The sequence below is a fragment of the Leptinotarsa decemlineata genome, unplaced genomic scaffold, assembly GCF_025532065.1.
Source record: "Leptinotarsa decemlineata unplaced genomic scaffold, Ldec_3_MD MMD2_tig00078346_RagTag_RagTag, whole genome shotgun sequence".
Taxonomy (NCBI): Eukaryota; Metazoa; Arthropoda; class Insecta; order Coleoptera; family Chrysomelidae; genus Leptinotarsa; species Leptinotarsa decemlineata.
This window is the reverse complement of record NW_027412724.1, coordinates 1,491,969-1,505,859: the sequence shown is the minus strand read 5'-3', so window position 1 is coordinate 1,505,859 and position 13,891 is coordinate 1,491,969. Positions and strand designations below refer to the sequence as shown.

The window sequence follows — 13,891 nt, the reverse complement described above, 5'->3', positions numbered from 1 at the left end:
ATCGCACCCCCAGAGCATGTCACCATTTTTTTAAATGGGACAATTGTTTTGCATTATCAGATGTTCCATGATGAACAGATTTCAACAAAGTAGAAGCTCATAATTTGGAAGCTCAAAATTATTGGAGTTGAAAACGAGCAACCCTGAATGAACTTCTGTAGCGGCAGTTTTTGGATGATCATTTTCCTGGTCGCTGGATTGACAGAAGAGGTCCTACAGAATGGCCACCAAGGTCTCCGGATCTCAGTCTTGTAGATTTTTTTCTATGGGGTTATTCGAATTCTAAAGTGTCTGAGACAGAATAAACAACATCAGAAGGTTTGAGAGAGAATATCATGAGACATTGCAGAGAAATAACTCCCGGGATTCTCAACCATGTGAGGGCGGCAATGGAAGCTCGTTTGTACCATTGTATGGAAGTTGGTAGAAACGTTTTTGAACATTTACTATAAAAATTTGTTTCTTCTCATTGTCCAGTCATCAATATTGTTTGACTTCAAAACAATAATTTTTTCTTAACTTGTGATTTCGTTGGTGAGATATTGATAGACACTTCTAACTACTAGTTGATTACATTCCTCAAAAGGTCGAAGTATCACTGTATTTGATCTTTCTAGTAAGGTGCGCCAAATTTATATGCTGCTCGTGATGTTTGCCCCACCGAACATTTGTTTTTCTCTCTGGGATACATAACTCCTGGGGAAAGATAAATTTAGAAATTAAATTACATGTATGTACCTGCATTTTCGAATGAATACCATTGTTTGATTTTGCAACTCGCATAAAACTATCATTAAAATAATTTTGAGAAAATAACACGTCATTATAATTTATCTCATAAGCAATCGAGTATAGAAGAAGAAAACATGATATTAATAAAGTCTTACGTAGCAGTTGCTCCTATGTAGGCCAAAAAACGTGGTATAGCGTGTCTGTACTTCTGGACAGATTGTTTTTTTGGTTCCCTCTAATTGTACATGAAAGGTGAGAACATTTGATTAAATAAAAAAGTGAAAATGTATAAGATTTGAAACAATAAATGATGATGATGCTCGTTTCTATAGATGAAAAATGTGTTACAAAAACAATGAACGTATAGAAGATTGAAAAGTATTATAACATTCCTGTGGATTGTGTTTTTGATTCTAAATTAAGCAAGGAAATAAAAATTATGGTGTTGGTCATGAAATATTCATGTATTAGGTTATTCCAAAAGTTTTGTCCATTTTGATGTCATGTGTTTTTCTAGCTCCATATCTCAATAAATATTCATTCTACTGTGTCGTTTTTTTAAAAGTCAGAGCAGTGCCTGTGCGAAAGTAGCGATTCACATAGGATTTGAATCGCTGGAGATTATTTGGAAAGACGTTCTCAAGAAGTTTATTCCACATAAACGCAGCTCTCCAAATGAAAGAGTTCTTGAACAGTGAAGTTCGAGGTGTACTGAGTAGAACCTCAAAACGATGAGCAGCCACAGTCCGTCGCGTATTTCTGATATGTACCGCTCTTGGTGGAATCAAATGTACCAAATCACTTGAACACTTCCCGTGGAAGTATGTATAGAAGAGAGACAAATCTCCAACCTTTCTTCGATGTTCCAGGCTATCAAGGTTGCAAGTAATGTTCGCGTCTCCAATCAGGCGGATGGCTCTTTTCTGGATGGAATCCAGCAACTTCAGGATATGTTTGGGGGCAGAGCTCCATACATAAGAACAATACTCCAAAGAAAGTCTGATCTGAGCTTTATGAAGCATCAAAAGTTGCTGAGGTGTGTATAGTTTTTTGGTTCGGACAGTGTTCCAAGCTTTTGAGAAGCAGCCTTTGCAATTCCAACGACATGATTGTGCCAAGATATATTAGTGTCCATATATCTTGGCCATATATCTGTTCACTTTCACCCCAATTCGAAATCACTTCTAGATCCTTATTAAGATATGCAACCTCTTGCTGCCGGTGAAGATGTGCCTCCGTAGCCGAAGTCCTGGAATCCAAATTGAATTACGAGACAAGTGTGCTGTCGACAGCAAAGCAATATATTGGATTCTTGTTTTTTTTTCAATAAGTCGTTGATATACAATAAAAAAAAATTGAAGACAATATCGATCCCTGGGAAACACCAGCGTTGATGGTGAAAGTATTCGAGAGATATCCATCGACAGCCACTTCCAGGGAACGTTCTTTCAGGTATAGTATTTCCAATACCAATTGGAACGGCACAGAGAAGGAATTCCCGCCTCGACATAGGCGTCGGCATATTATTTTTCAGTGGTAGTTTTTCAGTTACTTATTCTTACAATCATAGCAATTGATCACCCCATGAATAAGTTATCTCAACTGAATTTTTTCACCATGGGTGATAATGAAAAACTTCGAAATTTAAGGTAATTGATTTCCGAGTCGAAATCTCTAAAATACAATGAAAACACAAATAATCACATCGAATTCTCGTCAAACATATATTTACAAAATGATAGAGGCCAACAAAATTGCTAGAAAGATCAAAATTCTTCTTCGCTATATTCGGATGAAGTGAAATCATCATCGAGTTGAATAACGATCGGATTTATGGAACTTTGCACATAATATTTGTTTTCTTCTTTTATAACGTGTGCCACACAGTCCTTCCACACATCACTATTACCTACTTCATTCACCACTCGCCTTATATTGTCGGCATCACAGCATTCACAGTCGGTGACTGATTACATTTCCAAAAGCTTTTTTTCATTGTAGCCCAAACCATTTCAATTGGATTGAACACACAATAGTATGGAGGGTAACGTAAGAGAATATGACCACGTGTTTCACACATCAAATCAATAATATATGCTTTTTTGAAATTACGTTGTTTTATGGTCGCCAGTAATACCTTTTCCGTTGGAATCTTTTCGGGTATTTCCATGTCGTGATTTCGCATGAAATCAACAATATCTGCTTTTTTTGTGTTATTGTTTGGTATTGTAGTCAATAACCGAGAATGATACGAAGCGTCATCCATAACAATAACCGAGTTTGGAGGAATATTTGGGAGAAGCTGCTCACTGAACCAGCTTTCGAATAAAGCCGCAGTCATATCTTCGTGGTAATCAGCAGACGAATCTTTTATATTTTTGGCCGACAGAAGCAAAGCGTTAGGTACGAAACTACTTTCATTCCCGGCATGCAAAATTATAACACGTTTTCCCCTTGAAGAAGGTGTGTTCAAAGCACAATACTTGGTTTCGTCTAACCAGCCATATTTGACAACATCATGGGTGTCAAATTTCGTCGAGGTAGATTATATTTCTGCTGGATTCTCGGTAGCTTGTCGGCGTTGAACAATGCGTGTCGATTCCATTATGACCATTCGATTGTTCAATTTTTTATATTTGAAACCACAAGAAAATAAGACGCCTCATAGAGTTTCTAAAGATTTGTAATTGTAATCGGGATAGTCGAGTTCATTTCCAAGGTTGGTACTTCATTTTTTTTGTATATACCATAAATTGTTCGCCGAATCACATCTTTTGTAGCACCATCAACGTTTGCGAATTTTTTATTCCTTTGTTTTCGTTTCATTGCATGGTCAATGACATCCCCTATTTTAATGACTCGAAGAACTGTCGAAGTTAACTGTCGTTAACTCGCATATTCTATTCACAATAGCATTCTGTGAAGTGTGACAGTATTCCTTCTTCAAGCATTCATGAATATTTAAAATTACTCGCTGAACTTGAACATGTAAGTCCTTATTTTCAAATTCCGGATCCCTCTCGATTGACACAGATTCCTCACACGTAATGTGAGGAATATCTAAAGAATACCTGAAGTTTTTGAGCCGTCTGTATAAATCCGTGTTGCATTTGTATCATCTGACTCTATGTTCTGCTCAATTTTATTTTGTAGGGTTTATTAAACACAAACCCGGGTTCAATTGCATCGCTTGTTGCCTGCCTCAGAGGTTGCGCAGTAAGCGCTTCCCGCCACAGGCTCAGCCTCAATTAACCCATTCCTACTTCGAGGTTTACACCAGCTGTGCGCAATCGTACCATGGCCATTAACGCAACCTCCTTAACGTACAGATCAAGAGGGGTCAGACCCGTGATTAATTCCATTGCTGCGGTTGGTGTTATTCTCATGGCTTCTGTGATGTTTAAACAAGCCAGTCGCTGTATTCGGTATAATTTTTGGATGGCCGTTGCTTGTAGAACTTTCGGTCCCCATGCAATGGCTCCATACGTTAACATAGGTCTTATTATTGCAGTGTAGATCCAGGTGACCACAGGGGGTGAAAGACCCCATGCGCGTCCTACTGTCCTCCGACATTGCTCATTAGCCACGTATGCTATTTTTGCTTTACTCTGTAGATGAGAGTTCCATGTTAGCTTTCTGTCGAGGATAATACCAAGGTATTTTACCTCTTCAGAAAATTATAGTTTGCTTTTGAAAACTTCGGGTGGTTTTAAGCCCGTTAAACTTCTTTTCCATGTGAAAATGACCATCACATTCTTCTTTTGATTTATCGACAGTGAGTGTTCCTTACACCATGTTTCTATTAATTTGAGCCCATCCTGCGCTCTATCGCACAGTGTGTTTACAAATTTGCCGGTCTATGTCATCTGCGTATGCAATTGTGTAGAATCCATTTTTGTTGAGGTGATTAATCAGGGTGTCCAGAACTATGTTGCTGAGAAGGAGTGATAAGACCCCTCCCTGTGGACATCCCTTCTTGACCAGTCTTTTCACTGTGATGTCTTCTACATTAACACTTATTGCTCTACTAGAGAGCATCTTGAGTATCCATTCTCCTACTACCAGAGGTACATTCCTGGAGTGTAGTTGCTGGGTAATTGTTGGAAAGGTTGTTTTATCAAACGCTCCCTCGATATCTATGAATATACCCGGGGTGGATTCTTTGTTGTCCAATGATCTCTCGATTCTGTCAACCACATGGTGAAGGGCAGAATCAGTAGACCTTCCCGGAGTATATGCATGCTGATTTGGATGAAGTGGGTTGTGAACATCTCTTATGTACCGCTCACATAGCCTCTCCATGGTTTTTAAGAAAAACGATGTGAGACTAATTGGTCGGAATGCTTTTTGTAGGGTGTAGTCCATCCTACCTGGTTTGGGTATAAATACTACTCTTACTTCTCTCCACTTACTGGGAATATACCACAGAACTAGAGAGGCTCTGAATATTCCAACCAGGTGCGGCATTAGAGTGTCCAGTCCCCACTGAAGTAGGGCTGGTCTTATACCGTCAGGTCCCGGTGACTTGAAGGGGGAAAAGCCCGATATAGCCCATCTTATTTTGTCCTCATCAATTACTGCACTAGCAGATTGCCAGTCGTATTGTGAGGGTGTTGTTGGTACATCCGTCCAGTTCGTCGTTCCAGGAAAGACAGAACCTGGGAAGTGAGTTTCCATAAGATTATCAGCATAAGCATAAGAATCTACATCATTATAATCTTTTTTTCAATAAAACCTTTGAACATAGTTTTTTCTTACTTATTTCATTTTCAAATCTTTAGTTTCTAATTTTGTTACTCAATTCTTCTCATTCTGTTTAGTTCATTCAGTATTTAGTATAACAAGGTATTACAAGGTAATATGCAGTCCGCCATTTTGTCTTCAAAATGAACTTCTATTTTACTAGTCCAGCCTTGTCATTTGATACCCATATTGAGATAGTTTTGAAAAAATATTCAATCCGCCATTTTATAGCTACGGCTATGAATTTGCATCTTTTTCAAAGTGTACTACTGTTCTACTAGTCAAGCCCTGTCATTTATTTGATACCCATATTCAGGTAGTTGTGAAATAATGTGTAATCCGTCATTTTGTAGTTGCGGCTTAGATTAACAATAATACAGGGTTCATTAAATTGTATTGTCATCAAAACTTGATGTGTGTACCAAATTTCAGGTCAATCTGTCAACAGAAAGGGGGTTAAACTTCAATTACTGAATTTGACCCAAACAAATAAACAAACAAACGAATAGGGTAAGCTAAATAAAACTGTTGAAAAATGGCAAGTAAGGATGCAAAATGGAAGATTTCTTCAAAAGAAACAATTTTTACAGGAAAATAAAGGAAATCATTAGTATCTTTCGTATTGATTCAAAATAAATTGTTAATAATTAAAAAATTCGATCAATTTTCTTCATTTTTTAGTCCTCTATAACGATGAAAAAAAACTTCATACCTGATTTTTGTCATCGCGTATTTATTAAATTCCTTGATGTCAAGATAAATCCGAAGAGAGGGTGAAAAATATTATAAAATAAAAAATTGCAGAAACTATATGGCTGTTATTGAGAATGATAGTAATATCTCAAACTATTTTTGAAAGAAAAAAAAGAGTTTATATTTCTCCATAGATCATATGAGGAATGGAAAACCTGCACAGTAATGGAATCCTTTAGACTGGGAGTGATTCTTTACGAAGGTTATTCAGACGTTTTTTGAAAAGTCGGGGCAGTAATATAAAATAATTTCAACCCACCTTATATTCCAGAAATTGACAACAACATCCGTATTTCAAATAAAGCTCTCTGTATGTTTATAGGATGTTCTATGGTACCGATTTTCAGATATTTACATTGTTTCGGGTGAGTAGATGGATTTTTTTGCAAATATCTCAGTAGTTGTGAAACATTTTCCATACTATTCATTGTTTGGAAAAAAATCAGATTTCTGTGAGAAGTTATAGTAAATAAAGTGAAAATAACGATCATTATTACTATTGTTCCAAATTCATGAAGCTTAAACGTCTTTTGTGGATGTAACATAATAATGACGACAACAACCACAATGATAGTTTTACGATAGATAATCCAGGTTTTCTCCATTTCTATCTCTTACACTGTTTTCAGAAATTGGTTTCAATTAAATGTTTTTTTTTCGAACGTTGGAGTATTTATTCTTCATATACTATTTGGTTTTCCTAGTAAGTAAAATCAGATTCATGAATAATCACTAATTTTATTACTCAATATATACACCACGATAATATCTGATTAAATTACAAAGTTATAAAATATATATATTTCTTTATCACAAAATAAACTTAAAATCTAATAGAATTAACAATTCATAAACTATATAACATAAAGTCAACAGCACCTATAACGAGATAATTAATTACATGATCTGCTCGAAGTCTTCCAAATAGTATTTCCACTTTTGGCTTCTCACTGCCCTTTGATACTCGCCGCTGAAGATATCCGCCAGACTCATGCTGTTCTCCCTTCCCATGTTGGAATCTACCAAATTTCTATGAATCGATTCAGGACTATCTTGGCGGAAATTAGCAGGAAGTGTTTCAACAGGAGATTCTCCAGGAATGGGAAACACGTTACTTCCAGTTTTTGGAAAGTACTTCGGAGCAACATATTTCCTCGCGGCACTGCTCAAAACGACTTTAGGCATACGAGTATTTCTATGATAACCAGTATCTCTACTGACTCTTACGGTGTTTTTTGGTATGTTATTTGCAGTTATAACAGATGCTAAGATATTCGAGAAAATACTAGCCCATAGTCTATCTTTACCTAACTGTTGCCTGGGCGGAACTATTTTATGTCCACTTCTGGTATGGGATGTAATTTTCCTAGTCGGATTTGATTGTAATTTGGCCGTGGATAATCGTCCTTTTTGCACAGCAAGAGTCGTTGATTCAGGAACTAGGTTGAAGAAATTTTTGGAAGGTTTGATACCATATTGTTTGTGTCTCTCATTGAAAGTACCACCTGGCCCTTTTGAATGGTTATTTTTCGAGGAAGAAGTTGGGTTGTAATTCCATATTCGCAAAAATGTATCTTTGAAATTTTGGACCTCATCGCTGGTATGATTTCTTTCATATTTCTGTCCCTCTTCTGCAGTAGAAGCCAATTTGCCAACACGTTCCAACTCCTTACGTATCGGTTTTTCAATTTTTGTTTTCATAGCAGTACTTTTAATTGAACCTCGAAGATTTTCTTTACTAATGACCGAAACCTTCATGGATTCTTCCAGCCTTTTGCTATCTCCATTTTCTACAATGAGTGGTTTGAGCGACGTTAATTCGGTATTTTCTTCATTACTTTCCTCTTCATTCATTGTGAATGATATTGGCGAATTTGATGGTACTTGCTGTGTTGTATTTATTTGTGATATGATGGTGACATTAGTAATATTATCCTTAGTTTTGTTGATATGTGGAATTATAGGTATTCGGAGAATCGTTCTTTCTGGTTCCGTTTCTTCAACAAAATGGGAAAACGTGTCTTCCTCATTGATACCTCGAACAAGAGTGTTAGGTTGTTTTGTTAAGGGGGCTGGTTTCTTCTCCATACTCAAATGACCGCGCAATTCTTGTTGGGAGGTGTAATTTTCATTGGTTTGTTTGAAGTTTGTCCTAATATTAGAATCTAAAAGTTTCGTCTCATTTTCATTCGTTGTGGGATCCACCAAATTAGATTTTTTATTTTGAGGCTCTGGTATGCTAACATTTCCTGAAAAAAATTACTTTTGTGAATATTTTGTAGGTAACATTAACAATTTATAATATATGCATATATATATATATATATATATATATATATATATATATATATATATATATATATATATATATATATATATATATATATATATATATATAAAGATAAATAGATTAGTACTTTTTTGACCATTCCCATATTAATACCAATTTAAGAGCCACCGGTATACAGCTGTTTCAGCCTATTGGGCATCGTCAGTACCGGACAGGCGGTCCTCGATTGAAGACAAAATAAGAAAAACCAAGAAAGTACTTGATAAAAATAGCTGCGTAAACGGAAGCTAAACATATGTTTCGCTTGCATATTGGGCATCGTCAGTGCCGGGCAGGCGGTCCTCGATTGAAGACAAAATGAGAAAAAACCAAGAAAGTACTTGATAAAAATAGCTGCGTAAACGCCAGCGAAACATATTTTTCGCTAGCGGTCTTTATTTTTAAGTTAGTGGTTTTAATTCAGGAATTACTTGAAAAACAGCTTTATCTGACACTTCGCCCATTCATCATAAGGTTTTCTTCAATTAATATAAATACAAATAAGATATTCTTTATCTCTTGTGATGAATAAAGAACATTATTATTATTATTATCATAATTATTAATAATTGTAATAAATTGTAACATACCATATGTCCTTGTTACGGTGTCCATCATTACCGCCGTAGATGAATGTTCTTCACTTTCATCTTCCTTTACTTTCACAATGATAGGTTTGGGGGTGGTTTCCAGATCTTTCTCTTGATAGGAGTTTACTACTTTTGAATTATCTTCATCTGTGGATTGATCTGGACTTTGAAACATTATTTCTTGAGATGTTTCGATTTTGCTTTGGTCAGTGTACTCTTCAGAATTGTCTTTGTACTCTTCAGAATTGTCTTCTATAGGAATTCGAGTAATGTAGTTACCATTTCTGGGAAAGTTGAACGCAAAAGTGTTTCTTTCAAGGAAGTTTCTTGTTAGACTCTGTTCCGGGTTTCTACTATGAAATACTCTGTTGAACATCGGATTGGAAGCAAAAATATCTCTTTTGAAGATGTGTTTAAAATTTTCAGGATGCGGCCTTGACGAACCATATTTGAAATTGGCTAAGATGAAGGTGAGAAATGAAATTGCTTTGATCTGAAAAAATAGTAAAAATATTGTTAGTATGACACAAAAAAAATAGACGCAAAAGCATATGTCTACGTTATGATGGTGACTTTCATGAAAACATAAATTTGAAGTTTTATTCCCAAAATGAGCACATCTGGTTAGAGAACAAAAACAAACTATTCATTTCTACCTAAAAATTCAAAATATTCCTTTAAATAAATTGAAAGGGGGTATATCTTCAGGAGAGATTAATTTTTGTATAAAGATGGAGAAGTGCAAAACCAAAACTTTTTATTTTCAGAAATATTTTTAAATGTTCTATACAAACTGAATAAATACAAGAACTGGAACTGTTAGAAAAGAAATGAAGATAAATTTGCTACTAAACAGTAACAGCTTCACTTAAAGGTATGTTGTTTGTTTCTGTTTGCTATTAAACAAATTTCGCTTGCCAGGAAAGCCAAATATCTTCACAAATGCATTAGTATGAAAGGTGTTTGAAAATCAAATCGATAAATTTGTTTATGTTTCACAGGCAAATTTCTTATCACGCTGGGAAGTTATTCACAATATATTTTCAATTATGAAAACAACCTTATGCATTTTTCAGTTCAGTTAAAAAACCTAACTACAGAAAATATTTCGAGTTATAATATTTTCAATCCCCCTGTCACAGGTGATATAAAACCACTCAGAAAAAAGTCGAGTACAACTGAAGCTGAATCATGTTTTACTTTTCGTCCTTTAATTTTGATCTCTCTTTTCTCAACCTACTCAAATTTCATATTTATATGAAATACAAGTATTGCTCACCACAATATAATAAGATATAAAAGATCAAATAGTATATATACTATTTGATCTTTTTTAACGAAGCATTCATCAATTTCAACATTTCAGTAGAATGAGTAATGACTACAAGTACTTTATCAAAAACCTAAAATGGCATATTACCACAAGAAAAGTTTCATTATTTCAAGCTCAATTATCACCTACACTTTTTTCCAATGAAAAAGTATTATCAAATTCAAATACAATATTCCCTACTGAGATCTGATTCTGTGAAATGAAACTTTGAACGCTACAGTTGAAAATGAAAATTATGACGACAAATGTCAACTTCACTTCAACATTCAAAGACAGAAATTTTTCAATTTAATAATGTCAAAAGGGCGATATTTACAACTTCCTTCAGTTCTGGAGGAGCTGCAGCAATAGAAATTGTTTCATGTTTCCTCTTTTTATATTTAGAGGTTTTGAAACGCAAAAAATTAGAATTTTTGTGAATTTCTATGTTATATATTAACGCTTTCCGTAAATATCTACTAATAAATATTTCTTGAAAAATCTATCAAAATTTGTTCTTTCTTGAACGATTCACCGTGCCGCAGTGTATGTACCTTGCGAATATCATAACAGAGATTAATCTATTTTTTGGGATATTAAATGACTTTATCATAATACATGTTTAAAAATATGACGGAAAATATTTCTAGATATATTTGACTTTCACTTCACTATATCAAATAACATTATTTCTAATAAATATTCAAATATGTAAATAACTTTCTTCATTATTATGAACAGGTATTTTGATTATTCAATGAAAGAAAAAACTGTTATATATTGAAAAATAATACTTTTCATAAGTACTACCTTTAATTGATATCACTTTACAGAAAATGTTTGAAGTAAACTGAAACAAATACAAATAATACTCACATTTGACACATACATGATGCCACTTAACATAAAACTAACTCACTTGAAAACTAACTTAAAAACAGATCAAGTTATCACTTTGGAAATTCATGTAGAAATAACTCCAAATTACAGTTCGACGACTATTTTATCCCTTCTTCAGTGGCCAGACACATAGACATACTATCTTAATAAATAATAAAATGGTACAATAATTCAATCATTTCGAGTGCCAAAGGAGATTAAAGCCATAACACTTTAGATGGGACAGGTATAATCTTCTAAACAATCAACCCTCTAAGACAAGAGGGGTAGGACCACCCTTATTACTCTGTCAAGTGTCTACAGAAGTCCATTTAGCCGGAGTACTTATCAAATATATAAATATTTGAGGCGCCTCAATAGATACTCTGCCTACTTTTGACGAAGTATGAGGTCTGGCATCCGGAAGAGTGAATCAAAACGAGTCTTATAAAACTTTATTACGATCTTCCTGTTTCCTTTGTTGTGAGTCTATGTGGAGTCGTTTTTCTCACCATTGTAAGTTGTGAGTTTTTAGCTATAATCTATTTCATTATTCACATTGAAGACGATTATTCTCTAGATGTTCGAATAAGAAAAATGGTGTTTTGGACGAAATGTCTCCTATTATGTAAAATCTGTGGTTAATTTTTTCAACAATTCCTCCATTTTGTTTTTAATACTTAGCACCATCTGAAATTCTCAAAACAATATAAAACATTTCGGCTTTCTGCTTCTCTAACATTAAACAAAAAATATGGGAAACTTCCATGTGTGATTCAATATTCATGTGAGGTTAGATGTTTCGGTTTGTATCTGAAAGAAACTTTTCTGTATGCTCTACATATCTATATGAAGAATTTTTATTGTAATTATTTTTTTCCTCTTTTCTTTGGAAGTTTCCCTCATTTATTGTTCAATGATGGAGAAGTAGAAAGCCAAAATCATTTTTTTCGATTACACAGTCGTTCTAAAAATTAACAGTATTTATGTTTATGTATAAGTGCTGTCATCGTGACAAGAGCAGATTGCGATGACATAAAGTCATAATGTTTAGAAAGAAATTAAATATGAGTATTTCATCATGTAATAATAACCCAAACGGTACTAATGAGGTGATGAGACAAGTTTCTTATCGAAAAACATCGACGCATTCCATTTTGATGGTGTAACATGTAAATTAATTTTTCTATCAAATTTTTTTCATTTATTGAAATGTGTTGCGTTTCTATGAATGATATATATTTTTATTAAATAACGAATGTTTGTAGTACAAACAAAATGGGAAGAAGTAATTTTTCGTGTAATCCAATGTTCATATGCAAGTAGATGTTTCGAAAAGACTTGTCTTTTCGTGTAATTTAATGTTCATGTGGAAGTAGTTATTTCGAAAGTGGTTTTCTTTCTGTATATCTTTCTGAAGAGTTTTTATTTAAGTTATTTCCTTTCCTCCTTTCTTTAAAAGTCTTCCACATTTTTTTCAATGATAGTCCAAGAAAATCAGAAATATTTTTTCTTAAAGAACTAATGTCTCCTTCACTGAAAATATTTCATTTTCAATTTACCTATGAATGCATCAAAATATACTGATAACAATCAGAATAATTCAATTTATTGTTGTTGTTGTTTATAATTTAGAATTATATACATGAGTTTTTTGCAAAAATTCACAAAATTTTTGAGAGGAGAGTAAAATGACAAGTTTTTGAATACCACGAAAATGAGTGGAATAAAAAAATATATCCGAAGTATAATAATCAATGATTTATGAAAAAGTTTAATGAGGTATAAATTTCGAAAAATATTTGAAAACGAAAACACAAATTGGGAACTTTTTTTTCAATATCTAAATTAATTTTGTAAATTTATTTCCGATTGATGAACAAAACTATTATCATAGTTATAATTATTTCTGGACTGGAATTGAATTTGAAAAATATATAAAATTGTCTTATTCAAATCTGAAACGACGATAGGATCATCACATATAATATTTTGTAAATCCAAACTAATATAAAGAGAAAAAATCAGAAAAGACTGGCAAATGTGATAGTGCTCAATGTTACTCTCTTGAAATTTAAAAATAGTTTGGGGCTCATACCACTACAATAAAATTATGGGAATTAATTATCATCAAATTTGGCATCATCATCAAATTTGGCTCTAACCATCTACCACTCTCTACCTTTGAGTCCTAAAGTTCAAGGCTAGCTAATCAGCTGCATATTCATGGAATCACTTCTTCTTTGTTGGTATTGTAATGGTAGGAATGTTTAAAGGCATTTGATGTTCGAATTCATGATCGTGTCTTTTTAATATGTTACCATAATATACAAATTCCAGATACATATAGTTTGTAAGGTCCATGACATCTCCCCATACGAAGACGCCATCTATGGGATCTACAGAGAAGTCAATAGTCAAATATCAATGATTCGTCCTGTTTTTCACTGCAGCTGTCAACTAGTGGAAAACCAGAGCCCAAACACAACTCATCAGTGGTGCTAGGCTGAACCACAAATTTCTTGCTGTCCCCAACTGTTACTAGAGGACAAG

The 13,891-nt window shown here is 34.0% G+C and overlaps 1 protein-coding gene across 1 annotated transcript; it reads right to left on the bottom strand.

The window, feature by feature from the left end:
* Positions 1-6,989: 6,989 nt before the first annotated feature.
* Positions 6,990-12,327, bottom strand: LOC141487022 (uncharacterized). Its single transcript, XM_074185724.1, has 3 exons — positions 11,336-12,327; positions 9,148-9,640; positions 6,990-8,477 (listed from the first exon to the last, which is right to left on the bottom strand). Exons 1-3 carry the CDS (start codon positions 11,363-11,365, stop codon positions 7,126-7,128), a joined length of 1,875 nt encoding a protein of 624 aa, XP_074041825.1. The 5' UTR covers positions 11,366-12,327; the 3' UTR covers positions 6,990-7,125.
* Positions 12,328-13,891: the final 1,564 nt, after the last annotated feature.